Source organism: Rhinopithecus bieti, unplaced genomic scaffold, assembly GCF_001698545.2.
Source record: "Rhinopithecus bieti isolate Rb0 unplaced genomic scaffold, ASM169854v2 scaffold_82990, whole genome shotgun sequence".
Taxonomy (NCBI): domain Eukaryota; kingdom Metazoa; phylum Chordata; class Mammalia; order Primates; family Cercopithecidae; genus Rhinopithecus; species Rhinopithecus bieti.
The window spans coordinates 307,676-326,436 of NW_016830404.1; the positions used below are offsets into that span (position 1 = coordinate 307,676).

At 38.6% G+C, this 18,761-nt stretch overlaps 1 protein-coding gene across 1 annotated transcript in view; it reads left to right on the forward strand.

Annotated features, from left to right (window-relative positions):
• Positions 1-16,111, forward strand: part of IL13RA1 (interleukin 13 receptor subunit alpha 1) — a 63,864-nt gene extending 47,753 nt beyond the window's left edge. The window contains exons 10-11 of the mRNA XM_017865481.1: positions 1,556-1,640; positions 15,512-16,111. Coding sequence (XP_017720970.1) covers positions 1,556-1,640; positions 15,512-15,604 — 178 coding nt within the window. The 3' untranslated portion in view covers positions 15,605-16,111. The remainder of the gene's footprint in view (positions 1-1,555; positions 1,641-15,511) is intronic.
• Positions 16,112-18,761: the final 2,650 nt, after the last annotated feature.

The window sequence follows — 18,761 nt, forward strand, 5'->3', positions numbered from 1 at the left end:
TATATATATATATATATTTTGAGTGCCTATTTGTGAACCAGGCAGTGTTCTAAGTGCTAAAGTTACAGCAGTAAACAGGACAAAGTCCCCATTTACATTCTAGAGGGAAAGATACACACACGCACATATACACAGACACACAAAATAAATAATAAATACTATGATTTCACAAAGAAGTATAATTGACAGTAGTGGGGTACGGCTAGGAGGTGCATTTTACGTAGGATGGCCAGAGGACTTCTCTCTGAGAAAGTGACATTTAAGGAGAGACTCCCAATAATATAAAGGAGTGAGTCATTCAGATATTCAAGGAAAGAGCACTCCAGGCCACAGGAACAGCAAATGCCAAGTCCCCAAGGCTGAAATGCACTTGGTTTGCTTGGCTGGAGTGGAGAGTGCAAGGTAGAGAGTAGCAGCGAGTGAGGACAGAGGTTGGCCAACCAGATCACGCAGGCCATAGCAAGGAACTGAGATTTTATTCTAAGCATGATGAGGAGCACTGGAGAGTTTTGAGCAGAGTTGGCACGTGATCTGAATTACTGTCATAAAGATCATTGTAGTTGCTGAGTGAAGAACTGACTTGGGCAAAAGTGGAGGCAGATGGAGTAGTTCGGAGGAATTGCAGTGTTTTGGCAGAAAGATGAGGATGACCTATACAAGGGGGTTAGCAATGGAGATAGCAAGAAGTGTTCAGAAATAGTATATATTTTGAGAGTAGAATTGATAAGACTTGCTGATAGCTGCCTGTCTGTGGAGGTATGAGGGTAATTGAGGATTCAGAGATACCTCTTAGATTTTTGGCTTGAGCAACTGAGTGAATGCTGGTGCCATTTACTGAGACAGAGAAGACTGTGAGGAAAGCTGGGTTTGAGGAAAGATAAGGACTTCAGTTTTGCACATGTTAAGTTTCAGATGCTTATTAGATATCCAAATAAAGATGTTAAATAAGCGATTGTGTACATGAATCTGGAGTTGAAGGGAGGGGCCTGAGCTGGCAATCTAATTTTGGGAATCCTCGGCATGTGAATGGATTTAAAGCCCAAAGACTGAAGGGAGTGCTCATAAAGTGAATGAGATAGACAAGAAGACAAAAGAGTGAATCCTGGGGGCACATCCATGGACACTTACTGGGAGATGGAGGCAAGCCCATTAAGGGGTGCTGTAAGATTGGAAAATGGAGAGAAGTCGGAAGAAAAAAGAAACAGGAATGTATCCTGTTCTCAGAAGATTATTTTTTTTCAAAATTATACACAGCAAGTGCCCATCTGGTCTATTAAAAGTACAGCAGCATTATTATTTAGATGATAGGGTATAAGTAATTCACTTATTCTGATGGCCCCTGTGCTCCACCTATGGGCAAGAGTGGAACTTAATGACCTTAGAACATTGATTTTTGTGTACCCTATTTTAGAAATTTCTTCACAACTGCCTTGTCAATAAAGATGACTTGTGTACTATGTCTTTGGTCTATGCCTTCTTTTAATATGGTGGTATTTATTTGGGATACTCCTATGGACTGGAAGGTTTGAATCAAAATGTCTCTGTTTTCTTAAAGGCTCAAGATCATTATATTCCCTCCAATTCCTGATCCTGGCAAGATTTTTAAAGAAATGTTTGGAGACCAGAATGATGATACTCTGGTAAGAACAGATTTCATGGGGCTTAAAATCGTTTTTTTTTTTTCTTGGAAGCTATGGGATTTTAAAAAATATGGAAAAGTATCCATAACATAAAATTTATTATTTTAAGCATTTTAAGTATACAGGCTGGGTATGGCGGCTCACGCCTGTAATCCCAACACTTTGGGAGGCTGAGGCAGGAGGATCACTTGAGCCCAGCAGTTTGAGACCAGCCTGGACAGCATGCCACTGCACCCAGCTAATTTCTATATTTTTTGCAAGATCCCATTTCTACAAAATATATAAAAATTAGCCGGGTGCAGCAGCATGCACCTGTAGTCCCAGCTACTTAGGAGATTGAGGTGGGAGGATCCCTTGAGTCCAGCAGTTCAAGGTTGCAGTGAGCCATGATCATGCCACTGCATTCCAGCCTGAGTGACAGAGCGAGACTCTCTTAAAAAAATAAAAAAAATAAAAAATAAAAGAGTATACAGTTTAGTGTCATTAAATGCATTTATAAGTTGTGCAACCATCACCATTATCTCTTTCCAGAACTTTTTCGTCATCCCAAATAGAAACTGTGCCTGTTAAACAATAATTCCCCATCCCCTCATTCCTCCCACCCCTGGTAGCCTCTATTCTACTTTTTGTCTCTATGAATTGAATATTCTGGGTACCTCCTATATGTGAAATCATACAATATTTGTCCTTTTGTGTCCGGCTTATTTCATTTACCATAATGTTTTTAAGGTTCATTCATGTTGTAGCATGTATCAGAATTTCATTTTGAAATTGGTTCTTCTAAAGTACAATTTATTTTTAAAAACTTGAAGAAGAGCTGATTTAAAATATAGTATCTGAGGCCAAGCATACCAGTGAAGAAGTCTTCAGAATACTTTGCTCATCTTATATGACTGGACTCCATTCTCTCTCTGGTTAGGGGACATATTTTATCAAAACATGCAGGAGGGAAGGCCTCCTTTATAAAGCTAGCCTAATGAGCAGGCCTTCTGACTCTTGGATAATTTAAAAAACTTGATGTGGGGATATATAAACATAGGGTAAGCAATTGAAATGCATTGTGTTCATGTTGTTTCTTGGAAAGCTAGACTCCAGAGACATAGAAATGGAGCAGCCCTACCCCAACTGTTATAGTTGGTTTCCTGCAGACTCTCATGCTAGAATTTGTGGCTAGAAAACTTAAGACATTATGGGAACAAAAGGGTTTGAGGCTTCTGTGATAAATCCAACTAAAGTTAGATTTCAACTTTATCATCCACCCTACTGAAATAATAAAAACGCTAAGTGAAATAAATATTATTATCATTATGTGTATCGTAAAGGAATAATAACAAGCATAGGGCAGTTAATTTAGGGAAGTAGTACTGCATAGTAGATAATAGCTTGATTTCTGGAGTCAGATTGTCTGGATTCATATCCCTGCTGTGTCATTTACCATCTTTTTGACCTTGGATAATTTTCTTAGCTTCTCTGTGACTCAATTTTTTCATTAGTAAAACGGAGGTAACAATAGCACCTGCCTCATAATGTTGTTATGTGGATTAAATTAATTTAATACCCAACAGGTGATTAAATGGAAACTGCTTAGCCTACCTGGTACATTGTAAGTGCTTAATAAGTGTTAGTGATTAGTATTACTATTGACGATAATTTATTTTTATCTTTAATTCCCAAATAATTATTGTAATAATGGGTGATTCTCAATGGTAGTGATGATATTTGGTTAGGGAAGGAAGACAGAGAGGCAGATATGCTATCAGAGGAGGATTCATTTGGATCACTTTTTCACCAGGTCATCTTCACAGACAGTAGATAACTCTGCCAGACCCTGGGAGTCAGGGCATGTAGATCCAGAAGTTAGGTACCTGATAAGGACATTGTATGCCATATCTGGAGCGAGTATGATAACTATGGTTCTCCAACTTCAGTTGAGTCACAATCAACTGGAGTACTTATAAGAAATACAGATTTCTGCACCCTACTTCCAATCCCCTGACCTGACCTGATTGGGCAGATCAGGGACGAGTTCTAGGACTCTGCATATTTAACAGGAGCCCACAGATGATCCATGTCCTGCTAAGAGAGTCTGTTGACCACACTTTGAAAATCACTGATAAAGATATTTACCCCTGTGTCTTACGTCATTTCACCAGCTGTGATAGATGCTGGAGGTTGGGAATTGTACTCTAACAACTTTAACCAGCTATTGAAAGTCTGCTATGTGTCAGACTATGTATTAAGTGCTTTGCCTATATTACCTTATTGAATCTTCATAACCACCCTATGGAGAAGATGCCGTTGGTATTATTTTACAGATGAGGAAATGGAGCCCCAGTGAGGTTAAACGATTTAGTTGCAGTCACACAGCCAGTTGGTGGTAAGGTAGAATTTGACCCAGGGCTGCTTTATGCTAGACTTCTCTTGGTCTTTCTACTAGGCTGCATTGCCTCTTGTAAGATAGAATGCTTGTCCTGAAGAACCTCACCATCTTCTAAGACGTCTGTATGACAGAAGTAGAGGATTGGGATAGGGGATTTCTGAAAAAAAGATTTGAGGTTATATTATGAATAGCTTTAAATGGGAAGATATTGGCATGTCTTGTATATATTAATGGCACTTTTCATGCACTGCTGGTGGGCCTGTAAAATGATAGATATCCTTTCTGGAGGGCAAACTGGTAAAATGTAACAGGAATCTTTGAGCCTATGATTATACTTTTAGGAACCAATTTTGAGGAAATAATCCAACAGTGGCACAAGAGTGGTCAATGCAGCATTTGCTTTTAACATGAAAAATTAGAAACCAGTGAAACATAACAATCGAGAATTAGTTTAAAAAAATTAAAATTAGGTTTTCAAAGCATTTAATATTATAACAAAATACTCAAGATACAGGAGTAAGAAACAGACTATAAACATGTATATTACAATCATAATTTTTATTAAAAATGCTTTAATATATACATAGAACGAGGAGAAGGAAATGGGTCTGAATGAATGATCATTTCTAGGCAAAGGGACTGTGGGTAACTGATATTATTCTCTCTCTACCTTTCTAAAATTTCCGGATTGCCTATAGTGAGCATGTACTACTTTTATAATAAAAGAAACCCTGTACAAGTCATTAAGGGAAAAAGAAAATGTTGTAGTCATCCAGGTCTGAGAGATAATAGGAACTTGAACTTAGGTGGTAGCAGAGGAGATTGACGTAAGAGACATTATTAAAGGAAATCAACTCATTATGATTTGGTGAGTCTGTGTGGGTGATGAGAGGTAGGGAGAGTAAAAAATAATTTCAAGTTTTCAAGTCTGAGTAATAGAGTGAATGATGGTAACATTGACAGCAAAATCAGATCAATTATCTTTCTCAGAGATGGGAAAATTGCTTTTTTCAATTTGCTGTCTAGAGGATAATATGTTGTTTCTGTCCCGATGAGTCAGATAATTCTGTAATTTGGTGACGCAGGTATACTGACAATATGGGCCATTAAAAGCACAAGGTATTTTTGTTTTGTCCATTGCAGACCATTAAACAAAATCAGTTCTTTAAAACTAAAAGTATAATAAAAATTCCAGAGATGGGAAAAGGTAAGAGAACAAATTTTTATGTCTGCTTTTAACCAAATGGCATATGCTGCATATTCTTTTACTTCTAGCATCATTGAATTATTGAATGAACATAGCCCTAGAGGTCATCTAATGAGGTGGATGTTGACATGTTTAACTATTTCCCTTTAATTATAAATGTTCAAAACTCGAGATCCTCACTCATCTCCCATCTCCCGAGATGGGGATATTAGGAGCCACAGAGAAGTTTCTTAAGGACTGTCACTGTTTTAAGCCAATCTTGTATTGCTATAAAGACATACCTGAAACTGGGTAATTTATAAATGAAAGAGGTTTAATTAGCTCATGGTTCTGCAGGCTTCAAAGGAACTGTGGTGCCAGCATCTGCTTCTGGTGAGTACCTCAGGAAGCTTACAGTCATGGTGGAAAGTGAAAGGGTAGCAGGCATCTCACGTGGTGAGAGTGGGAACAAGAGGGGATGGGAGGTGCCATACACTTTTAAACAAACAGCTCTCATGAGAACTCACTGCTGTGATGACAGCACTAAGCCATGAGGGATCCATCCCTATCACCCAAACACTTCCCACCAGGCCACACTTCCAACGTTGGGGATTACAATTCAGTATGAAATTTGGCAGGGACATATATCCAAACTCTTATCAGTCACATAGAGAGGCAACTGCAAAACCTGGACTAGAACCCATATAGCCCAAAGTTACCAACTTCCAATCCAAATAAATAATCTTTGTTCTTTTTTAAACACTCTTTTCTTCCACACTGCACCATTAATAGTTGTTCTTATAGAACAACTTTTTAGTTATGGCCATAAATAAATTAAATCTTCAGTATAGTTTTCCTTAAAGTTACTCGTGTTTTGATGATGTTTTGTTCATTACTGTAGTAACATTTTGGCCAACAGCATTTCTTTCTGTTGCTTTGCTATTTGCCTTTTCCTTATGACTAATTGGGCTGTTGGCCATATTGAGGGGAGGTAAGGGGAGTTGCAGAGGGAATTGCTTCTCCTCTCTANTATTGAGGGGAGGTAAGGGGAGTTGCAGAGGGAATTGCTTCTCCTCTCTATCTGCATTTTTTTTATCCATAAAAAAAAAAAAAAAAAAACTATTCTCCCCCTGCTTCTTGGAAACCAATTCTTATTTTCAGCATTGTGCCATTTTTATATTCCTGATCAGAAAGGAGCTTTTTAAAACATGGGGATAACATCCAAATACTGCTGATTGTTATTTTTTTACTTTAGTGTGTATCTTCTTTTTTTCTTTTTGGAGATGGAGTCTCATTCTATCACCCAGGCTGGAGTGCAGTGGCAGGATCTCAGCTCACTGCAAACTTCGCCTCCCAGGTTCAAGTGATTCTCCTGCCTCAGCCTCCCGAGTAGCTGGGACTACAGGTGGTGCCACCATGCCTGGCTAATTTTTGTATTTTTAGTAGAAATGGGGTTTTGCCATGTTGGCCAGGCTGGTCTCAAACTCCTGACCTCAGGTAATCCGCCCGCCTTGGCCTCCCAAAGTGTTGGGATTACAGGCGTGAGCCACCATGCCCAGCCTCAGTGTTTGTCTTTAAAAACTAAGAATGCTTTCCTATATAGTCAAAATAGCATTACTGTACTTTAAAAATTATTAATTCCTTAATTTCATCTAATACTCAGTCCATATTCAAGTATTTCCAACTGCCCAAATTGTCAGGAGACAGATATTATCCAGTCGTCTCACCACTGACCACTAACACAGTGTTTGAGATTGACCACTATATTTAAGGTGATAACAGCATGTCCCCTCCTGCCATCTGCACTTATTTCCCCTGTTGCTTCAACACAGATAATCTGTGTAGTGTTATGCTAGCACCTTGTCAAGTCTTCAGCTAATGCTTTTTACATCAGTTGATATCCTTGCTTGAATCAGTAATTTCCTTAGGGGTTGGGTTGAATATTACAATTTTTCTCTTTCTATCATTTCTACATTTACTTTTGTTTGTTCGTTTGTTTTGAGACAGGATCTTGCTCTGTCACTGAGGCTGGAGGGCAGTGATGCAACCTCTGCTCACTGTAGCCTCAACCTCCTGAGCTCAAGCAATTTTCCTGCCTCAGCCTCCTGAATAGCTGGGACTATAGTCACGTGCCACCACACTCAGCTAATTTTTAAATTTCTTTTGTAGAGACGAGGTCTCACTATGTTGCCCAAGCTGGTCTCGAATTTCTAGGCTCAAGCGATCCTCCTGCCTCAGCCTCCCAAAGTGCTGGGACTACAGGCATGAGTCACCATGCCTGGCCCATTTCTACACTTATTAGCTGGCACTTATCTATAAACTGCTGCTTTCAGTCATCAACTGAGCTCTTTAGTTGTTCTGAAATTTAGTTCCTACTAAAAAGGCAAGATGCATATTTAATTATTTCCCTTTATTTATCAATTTTTAAGGTGAGGAGTTAGATTAATAGACACCTCAGATAGTACCAAGTTGTTCCTCTCCATACCAACACATGCAACTTGTTTTTTTTTTTTTTTTTTTGGAGACAGGATCTCACTGTGTTGCCCAGGCTGGAGTGCAGTGGTGCGATCATGGTTCACTGCAGCCTCAACCTCCTGGGCTGAAGTGATCTTCCCACCTCAGCCTCCCAAGTAGCTGGGACTACAGGTGTGCACGACCATGGCCAGCTATTTTTTGTTTGTTTGTTTGTTTTTTGTAGAGATGGGGTTTTGCCATGTCTCCCAGGCTAGTCTGAAACTCCTGGGCTCAAATGATCTGCCTTCCTTGGCCTCCCAAAGTTCTGGGATTACAGGCATGAGCTACCATGCCAAGCCTCAATTTATTCAAGTTGCAATGATTTTAAGGTGTGGAAATCTACAATTCATTTTGTATAATTTTCTGTTTTGAATGTTAATCTAAAGAGGACTGGGGCATGAAATAGGTAGACTTGTATACCAAGGCCAGTGTTTTTGCATGGGGCTAAGGTACATGAAGGAAGCTGTCTTCACTTCTATAGACAATCCATTCTGGAAAATATCTTTTCCAAATCTTGAAAGTAATCTTAAATTGAGACTTGATGTTTCATTGTACTACCAAATTTATGCCTTTAAAATGTAAAAGCCTATATAACATGCTGTTCTTCTGGGCTCAGATAATTACCAACTAAAACCAGTTGTGTAAGCCCCAATCACTGATTTTCTCCATCTATGATGTTTTTCATCTTTGGCCATTACTCTGTTGTTGATTACTTTGTTTTTAAAATTGGCAGTAAGGATTGAATTTTGGACTGGTAATTGTGTGGATTTACTTATTTTTTCCTACAAGTGGTTCAAGTGGTTTTAAAATTAGACTGGTGTATAATTCACATAATTGAATAACAGGAAAGAGCCATTGCATTTATTTCTTTTACCTTACATATATATATATAGCAATATACATTTAGTATAGACAAATTAGAACTAGAGATAATCAAGAGAGAAAAACAAAATCACTCTTAATCCTGTCACCCAGATAAAACTATCTTTAATGGTATGTGAACAACATAGGGAAACTGAAATATCTTTAGTAATAAATGGAGTAATAGCAACCACAATAATAATAGGTCATACTTATGGAACCTTTACTATGTGTCTTAATAACACTGTCATCTTGAATTGTATTTGAATATAACAAATGAGCATTAAAAGAATTTCTGAACTTTTGATATATTATAAAATAATTTTAAATGATGATTGAAAAGCTATTTTTCCATATGCTCTCCCCATTTGCTCTCCATTTTTGAAGTTGTTGAGCATCTCCATTGTGGGTGTCCTCATATAGGTCCCTCCTTTAGTCTTACTTCAGTGTGTGGAGATACACTTGATGCTCACTACCATTTTTTATGTCAACATTGCTCCAGTCATTTGGGTTGTTTGAAGCTCGAAAGTTTTCTCAGGAAGGATTCATGGGACTAGCATTTCCTGAATTATTTACCAATTGATGTAATTGGCAACATTTATCATTGAAAGTCATTTTGGCAAGATATAAAATCCATGGCTCATACGTCCTGCCTTGCGTATCTTCAATGTGTCATCCATTTTCTTCTGGCATAGTATGTTTTTGTCAGAGTCAGCAGGCAATATAATTTTCCTCCTGTATTAAAACACTTGGTCTTTTTGTCTGGTTGTCAAAGGATTTTTTTCTTCAAAGTCCAATAATTTTACCAGAATATGTGTTGGTGTTGTGATTTTTTGCGGTATATAGTGTGCTTTCTCAGTATGTAATTTTAGATCTGGTTTTTAAAATTTTAGTAAAAGTTTCTTCACTTATAGATTTTAGTTATTCTGTTCCCGTGTTTTCTTTGACCTTTCACATCTTCTTTTTGTTTTGGCACAGGGTGTTGCTCTGTTGCCTGGGCTGGAGTATGGTGGCACCATGATAGCTCATTGCAGTCTCCAACTTCTGGGCTCAAGTGATCCTCCCAACTCAGCCTCCTGAATAGCTGGGACAGGCGTGTGCCACCATGCCCGGCTAATTTTTAAATATTTTTTAGAGACGCGATCTTGCTATATTGCCCAGTCTGGTCTTGAACTACTGGATTCAAGTTATTCCCCTACCTGGGCCTTCCAGAGTTGAGGGATTATAGGTGTGAGCCACTGCACCCAGCCCGTTCAGTCCTTTCATATCCTCTTGAATAATTTTCATCCACCTTCATTTCGTTTTTGTTAAAAAATCCTACTTTTATCTGTTTCTTTAAGGTCTTATCTGATGATATGTTGTGTTTATTTGCCCTGTGTTTCTTCTAGCTTAGTCTTCAATTTTGAAATGATTATTTTCTTTTACTTTTGTTTTATTTTATTTTTTGAGATGGAGTCTCACTCCATCGCCCAGGCTGGAGTGCAGTGGTGCGATCTTGACTCACTCCTAACTCCACCTCTCAGATTCAAGTGATTCTTCTGCCTCAGCCTCCCAAGTAGCTGGGATTACAGACACGTGCCACCACGCCTGGCTAATTTTGCATTTTTATTAGAGATGGGATTTCACTATGTTGGCCAGGCTGGTCTCGAACTTCTGACCTCAAGTGATCCACCTCGATCTCCCAAAGTGCTGGGATTACAAGCATGAGCCACTGCACCTGGCCTTCTTTTACTTTTAATTCTCCTATGAGTTTTATCATCCCATTTCTGAGTTGTTTATATTGACTTTTAATATATTCTTCTACATTGTTTACTTTTTTTCATATCATGTAACTTTTTTAATATACCTCAGCTAGTTTTGAAATATTAGGTTATAGTTTTCATCTGTTTTGTGGATATACATTCTGTTATGTTTTAATTCTGTAAAATATTATTTGGTGGGCCGGGCGCTCAAGCCTGGTAATCGCGCAGACTTCTGGGAGGCCGAGACGGCGAATCACGAGGTAGGAGAATCGAGACCCATCCTGGGCTAACCCCGGTGAAACCCCGTCTCTACTAAAAATACAAAACGTAGGCTGGGCGAGGTGGCGGGCGCCTGGTAGTCCCAGCACTCGGAGGGCTGAGGCAGGAGAATGGCGTAAAATCCGGGAGGCCAGAGGCTTGCAGTGAGCTTGAGATCTGGCCACTGCATTCCAGTCCGGCGCGACAGAGCGAGACTCCGCTAAAAAAAAAAAAAAAAAATATATAGTATATATATATACTAGGTTCATTCGGTGACTCATTTTTGTTTTACTTCTTCAATTTTAAAACCATTTTTTATTTTTAAAAAATTGGTCACTTTTGGGAGGCCTGAGGCGATGGATCACAAGGTCAGGGAGTTCAAGACGCAGCTTGGCCGCAACATAGCAAAATCCTCATCTCTAAAGCTAAAAGTACAAAAAAATTAGCCCAGGCTTGAGTAGCAGGGCCTGTAATCCCAGCTACTTGGGAGGGCTGAGGCAAGGAGAATCGGGCTTGAACCTGGAGTCAGAGGTTGCACGTGATGCGCAAGATCACTGCCACTGCAGTCGCAGGCCGCAAGCAACAGTGTGAGAGCTTCTGTCTCAAAAAAAAAAAAAAAAAAAAATTGTATTTTTTTTTTTTTTTTTTTTTTTGGTCGGAGAGGAAAGGTGGGGTTTCAGCATGTGTATTGCCCAGGCTTGGTCTCAAACTCCCTGGGGGCTCAAGCAGTCCTCCTGCGCTTGGCCTCCCAAAGTGCTGGATTATAGCATGAACAACCAACCACCTGGTTTCTGTTGTTCATTTTTGTGTGAAATCAGTTTCCTGAACTTTTAGAAAGGAGGCTTGATTGAGACAAGTTGTTTTTTTTTCCCCTAATTTTATGGCTGTAGAGCTCCATCCTCTAGTGAATTACATTCTGAAATCTCCTGGCCCTTTCTGTCTACCTTTTCTGCTTTAATCTAGGCTTTCTTTTATGTCTCTCTTGTCCCTGTCCTGGCCAATTTGTAATCCAGTCTCACCAGTTTCTCCTCAGAGTGCAGCTTTGCCCTGGAAGGGATTAAGGATTAGTTTTGAGAGTTTCTGGAGGCCCAGGCTGCTTTCAGTCTAGACAATGAACTCCTTGCACTCAATCACTGTTTGAAAAGATGCAAACCCTTCCCTTTATTAGTTGCTCATAAATTTGCTTGCTGAAGTTTGAGTTGAGTTGTTTTACAGTTCTCATATCTATAGGATGCCATGTTGAGTCCGTTTATATACTTTTCCACAGCTGATACCATTTTGGTCCTGTAGCTATCTCTGATTTATCCACGCTCACTCTTACTTTGAGGTTCATGGGGGAATCATTTTCATCTTGTTTTGTTGTAGATTTCATCTTGTGTTGGTAGATTTTGGATTTACTTTCCTATTTATATTTCTCACTTGTGTTTTTTTATGGTGATATGTGGGAAGATTCAAAAACTATGCCGCTACCACCATCTTCTTCGCAGAAATTTTCTGCAAACTATAGACCAAGGGGCAAATCCTGCTTGCCACTTGTTTTTGTACAGTCTTTAACCTAAGAATGGTTTTTGTGCTATTAAATAGTTGGGAAAAAAATCTAAGAATACTATTTCATGGCACATGAAATTAAGATTTCAATGTCATACAGTTTCGTTGGCTAGGCCCATTCATTTATATATTGTCTGTGGCTGCTTTCATGCTTCAACAGCAGAGTCGCGTTATAGGCACAGAGACTATATGGCCCCGAAGCCAAAATACTTCTTATCTAGCCATTTTCAGGAAACGTTAGTCAACCCTGGTTCCCTATAATATAGTTTTTAGTGGCTAAATAATATTCCATTGTGTGCACATATTATAATGTTCTTAAAAAAATTCCAATTGGCATTTGGATGAATCCTAAATTTCATTATATAGGCATCATTTCACAGCTAAGTATAACTATATGTATCAATATTTTATTACTGTCTTAGGATAAATTGTTACAAGCCAAATTGCGTGATCAAGGGAGAGGGCATATATATTTTAAACTCTTTGATACAGGCTGAGTATTCCTAATCTGAAAATCTAAAATCCAAAATGCTCCCAAATCTGAAACTTTCTAATGTGACATTTAAAGGAAATGTTCATTGCAACATTTTGAATTTCAGATTTTTGCATTAGTGATGCTCAGCCGGTAAGTATATAGTGCAGATATTCCAAAAGCTGAAACACTTCTGGTCCCAAGCATTTTGGATAAGGGATGCTCTACCTGTATTGACAAATTGTCATCCAGAAAGGTTGTACAGATTAAATTCCCATTAAGGAAACTGGCTAAATAAGTTACGGTGCATTCATGCAATGAAATATTACGTAGAGGTTAAAATGAGGTAGATCATTTTACTGATGAATAAAAATATATAACATACACTGTTAGGTGAAACACCCAGGTTACATATGGAGAGTATGATTCCTTTGTGTTAAGGAAACTGGGACATTAAAATGCACAAACTTAAATTTTTTCATAAGAAGCATAGATTACAACTAAGTTGTGCCAGTTCATGTACCTACCAGCAGTATGTTCGACTGGTTGTTTGACCATACTTTTGCCAATATGATGTTGTCTAATTTAAAAATTCTTGCCAAGTTAATAAATGAGAAAAGAGCGTCTTAATTTTACAGTCAGGTTTTGTACTTTTCCCCAAGTTCATTGGCTTGAATTAATTCTTTTGTGAAATTCTTGTTCCATGTCCATTTTTCCTTGTTGTATTCATCTTTTGGTGGTTTGTAAAGTTCTTTACATATTAGATATTGACCCTTTGGCTTCTTATCCATGTTTTCCTTTGTATTGTATTTAGGGTAATTAATGATGTACAAAAGGGTTTTCCTTTTTTATGCAGTCAAATCTTCCTGTAGTTTTAGGTGTAAAGAGCCCTTTCCACCTTAGATTTATATAGTTGTTCCTCTACATATTTTTCTAGTACTTATTTGATTTTGTGTTTTTACATTGAGATCTTTAATCCATCAGGGATTTATTCATGTAGGCTATGAGGTACGGTTTAGCATTGTTTTCAAATGCTTATATTACCCAGTTGTCTTAGTGTCATTTATTAAATAAGCCATTTTCTCAAGGTTATATAATTTTTTTCAGATTGTTTTTATTAGAAATCTGTACATTTCACATGTTTTAAAATCAAGTTTGACATATAATTTACAGTAAAAGTTACTCTTTTTTGAGTGTTCAGTTAGAAGAATGTTAGCAAATATATGCAATTTTGTAATCACTGCTCCAATAAAAATATAGAATATTTCCATCGTCTCCTAAAAGTTCTCTTGTGGTCCTTTGCAGTCAACCCCCTCTGTTAATCGTAGACCCTTGCAAACACTGATCAGTTTTCTGTCCCTAAAGTCTTGCAAGATGTCCTATAAATGAAATCACACAGTACATAGCTTTTTGAGTTTGGCTTCTTTTACTCAGCATAATGCATTTAAGAGACATCCACATTGTGGTGTGTGTCAGTAGTTCATTTCCTTTTATTGCTGAGCAGTATTCTATAATATGGTTGTAACATAGTTTAACCATTCACTTGTTCAAGGACATCAGAGTTGTATCTAGTTTTTATCTATTATTAGTGAAAATGCTATAAACATTCATGTAGAAGTCTTTGTGTGACATGTTTTCATTTCTCTTGGGTAAATACCTGGGAGTGGGATTTCTGGGTCATGCGTTAAGTGTATGTGTTATTTTATAACCAAGTGTCGGACTGTTTTCCATAATGACTGCACTGTCTTATTTTCACCAACAATACATAGAGATCCAGTTTCTCTGCGTTCTTATGAGCACTTGGAATTGTCGGTATTTTTAATTTTAGCCATTCCAGTAGGTGTGTCAGGGTTGTGTAATTTATTTAGAATAATTTGCATATTTTCAGCAGCATTTCCCAACTTATCCCCTCATCTCTTAACTTGCACAGTCCATCTTCAATTGCACAACCTGAGGCAGCTGTTGTTTCTGTTTTTCTTCTTTCCATTTCTTTTCCTAAGAACATCTGTGCAGAAAACGAGCTTAGACATAATCTAATGCAGGGTTTGGCAGACTTTTTTCTGTAAAGGGCCAGATAGTAAATGATTTTGTTTTTGCAGGCCATTCAGTCTGTGTCACAACTCTGCCATTATAACATGAATTCAAGCAAAGGCAATACAGAAACAAGTACAAGCATTCAGCCACATTTGACCTGTGGATCATAGTTGGCTAACCCCTGGTTTAGTCTAACAACTTTATTTTACAGACGAGAGGACCGAGCTCATGTTTCACCCTTTCCTCTGATTTACAAGTAAAAGTAAAAAAAGGCAAGGACCAGGATATTGGCTTTTACCATAGAGACATGCTTGAATTGGGTTCAAGATAAGTGTGCTTTATGTGTAATTTCCTGTTCTAGCAAATGATGTTAGATGAAGCTCTTAATATAGGGTCTTTCAACAATTTCAGTTGCAGTAAGACTTTTGGAACATCTTATGTTTTGCCATTCATCTCAATGCTACTTGACTTTTGAACCTATTATGTCTCTGGACCAATGCCATTAAGAAAATAAAGGTAATAAAGGTCTCAGTGAAACAGTTGGAGTAAGAAGGGCATGACATCCTTTTATTCTTCTTAATGGATTTTGTTTCCAATGTTGGAAATGTCCAAATTTGTTTATTTCTGGAGATAGTCATTGTACATCATGTAACTATCCCATGATTCCCACCTCCATTTAATGTTAATTCCTGATTGTTCTGTTTCAGTAATCATCCAGATAGATAAAGATTCTTAGGTCAAAAAAGAAAAAAACAGGAAATCATACACTTATGGTTCCATGCACACAAACCTAAAAATAAGCATTGGCACTAAGTACTCAGGGAAAGAACACTGTTTAGAAATGTCATTTTGTATGTGTTTTTTCCTCCCTTCTAGCACTGGAAGAAGTACGACATCTATGAGAAGCAAACCAAGGAGGAAACCGACTCTGTAGTGCTGATAGAAAACCTGAAGAAAGCCTCTCAGTGATGGAGATAATTTATTTTTACCTTCAATGTGACCTTGTGAAGATTCTTCCCATTCTCCACTTGTTATCTGGGGACTTATTAAATGGAAACTGAAACTACTGCACCATTTAAAAACAGGCAGCTCATAAGAGCCATAGGTCTTTATGTTGAGTCGCGCACCGAAAAACTAAAAATAATGGGCGCTTTGGAGAAGAGTGGGGAGTCATTCTCATTGAATTATAAAAGTCAGCAGGCTTCAAACTAGGGGACAAAGCAAAAAGTGACAATAGCAGTAGAGTTAATCTTATCAAGAGTCGTGACAACTTCCTGAGGGATCTATACTTGCTTTGTGTTCTTTGTGTCAACATGAACAAATTTTATTTGTAGGGGAACTCATTTGGGGTGCAAATGCTAAAGTCAAACTTGAGTCACAAAGAACATGTAGCAAACAAAATTGATAAAATCTGATATCTATTATTTTGGATCCCATTGAACCATGTTTGTGGCTATTAAAACTCTTTTAACAGTCTGGGCTGGGTGCGGTGGCTCACGCCTATAATCCCAGCACTTTGGGAAGCTGAGGCGAGTGGATCACTTGAGATCAGGAGTCCGAAAAAACCTCTTAATAGTCTGGAGTCATCATTCCCTTCGACAGCATTTTCCTCTGCTTTGAAAGCCCCAGAAATCAGTGTTGGCCATGATGATGACAACTACAGAAAAACCAGAGGCAGCTTCTTTGACAAGACCTTTCAAAGCCTTTCAAAGGCAGTGGAGGTAGAATGACTCCTTGGGTATTAGAGTTTCAACCATGAAGTCTCTAACAATGTATTTTCTTCACCTCTGCTACTCAAGTAGCATTTACTGTGTCTTTGGCTTGTGCTAGGCCCCCGGGTGTGAAGCACAGACCCCTTTCAGAGGTTTACAGTCTATTTGGGACTCCTCAGTTCTTGCCACTTTTTTTTTTAATCTCCACCAGTCATTTTTCAGACCTTTTAACTCCACAACTCCCACACTGATTTCCCCTTTTGCATTCTCCCCTCTTCCCTTCCTTGTAGTCTTTTGATTTTCTTTGGAAATTAGGATGTAAATCTGCTCAGGAGACCCAGAGGAGCAGAGGATAATTAGCATCTCAGGTTAAGTATGAGTAGTCCGAGAAACAATGACTAATTCTTGCGTATTTTGTAACTTCCATGTGAGGGTTTTCAGCATTGATATTTGTGCATTTTCCAAACAGAGATGAGGTAGTATCTTCACTTAGAACATTGCTATTCGCTTGAGAAAAAAAGAATAGTTGAACCTATTTCTCTTTCTTTGCAAGATGGGTCCAGGAGTCCTCTTTTCTCTGCTATAAATGATTAAATAGCTTTTGTGTCTTACATTGGTAGCCAGCCAGCCAAGGCTCTGTTTATGCTTTTTGGAGGCATATGTTGGGTTCCATTCTCACTTATTCCCACAACATACCCGTATATATCCCCTCTACTCTTACTTCCCCCAAATTTAAAGAAGTATGGGAAATGAGAGGCATTTCCCCCACCCTATTTTTCTCCTCACATGCAGACTTATATTACTGGTAGGAACTTGAGAACTTTATTTCACAAGTTGTTCAAACATTTACCAATCATATTAATACAATGATGCTACTTGGAATTCCTGCTTCTAGGGGAGGGGAGATAAGAAACCCTCACTCTCTACAGGTTTGGGTACAAGTGGCAACCTGCTTCCATGGCCATGGAGAAGCATGGCGCCCTGGCTTCTCTGAGGAAGCTGGGCTTCATGACAATGGCAGATGTAAAGTTGTTTCCTCCTTGTGCTTTTATTCTTGAAGTCAGATTGAGGCTGGGAGACAGCCATCATAGATGCTCTACTTTGTTCTGCTGTTCTCTAGAAAGAATATTTGGTTTTCCTGTATAGGAATGAGATTAATTCCTTTCCAGGTATTTTGTAATTCTGGGAAACAAAACCCATGCCTCCCCCTAGCCATTTTTACTGTTATCCTATTTAGATGGCCATGAAGAGGATGCTGTGAAATTCCCAACGAACATTGATGCTGACAGTCATGCAGTCTGGGAGTGGGGAAGTGATCTTTTGTTCCCATCCTCCTCTTTTAGCAGTAAAATAGCTGAGGGAAAAGGAAGTTATGGGAATACTTGTGGTGGTTTTACAGTCACTAAAAAGTGATCCCTAGGCCTTGGGAGCTCTTGGAGGCCTCTGTATCAGTGGATTTCCCATCCCCTGTGGGAAACTAGTAGGCTCATTTACTATTTTAGATCTAACCTATGTGGATTTTTTCCTAACATACCTAAGCAAACCCACTGTCAGGATGGTAATTCTTATTCTTTCATTCAGTGAAGTTTTTTCCTTCATCTGGGCACTGAAGGGATATGTGAAACAATGTTAACATTTTTGGTAGTCTTCAACCGGGGATTGTTTCTGTTTAACTTCTTATAGGAAAGCTTGAGTAAAATAAATATTGTCTTTTGTATGTCACCCAAATGTTTTCCTTTGGTCTTATTTTGGGGAAATGCTGAGAGGTAGAGAAAATGGGAGTTAAAAGAGGAAACATTATGAAAAAATTCCAAGCCAACTATTTTATCTTATAATCATTCATCATGAGGTTCTTTAATGTTCTGGCTGTTCTGGTGTGCCTGTGTTTTCTGATAAGGCCGTGAATATACTTAGTTTAATATTAATTTAGCCTTTGTAAGCAGCACCTAAAGGGACTTAAGTATTCAATAAATTGTAGTTATGATAATTAATGGAAATGGAGGGTTGGTCCTTTCTAATATTAAGCTAAAGTGGAGTGCAATATGATTAATCATATACATGATGTGCGACCTCTAGTCACAAGGTAGATCAGCAGGTTAGATTAGAGACTAAGAAAACCAGTTTTCAGCCAGGCGCGGCAGCTCACACCTGTAATCCCAGCGCTTTGGAAGACTGAGGCGGTCTGATCATGAGGTCAGGAGATCCAGACCATCCTGGCTAACATGGTGAAACCCCATATCTACTAAAAATACAAAAAAATTAGCTGGGTGTAGTGGTGGGTGACTGTAGTCCCAGCTACTCGGGAGGCTGAGGCAGGAGAATGGCGTGAACCCAGGAGGTGGAGCTTGCAGTGAGCCAGGATCATGCCACTGGACTCCAGCCTGGGCGACAGAGCGAGACTCCGTCTCAAAAAA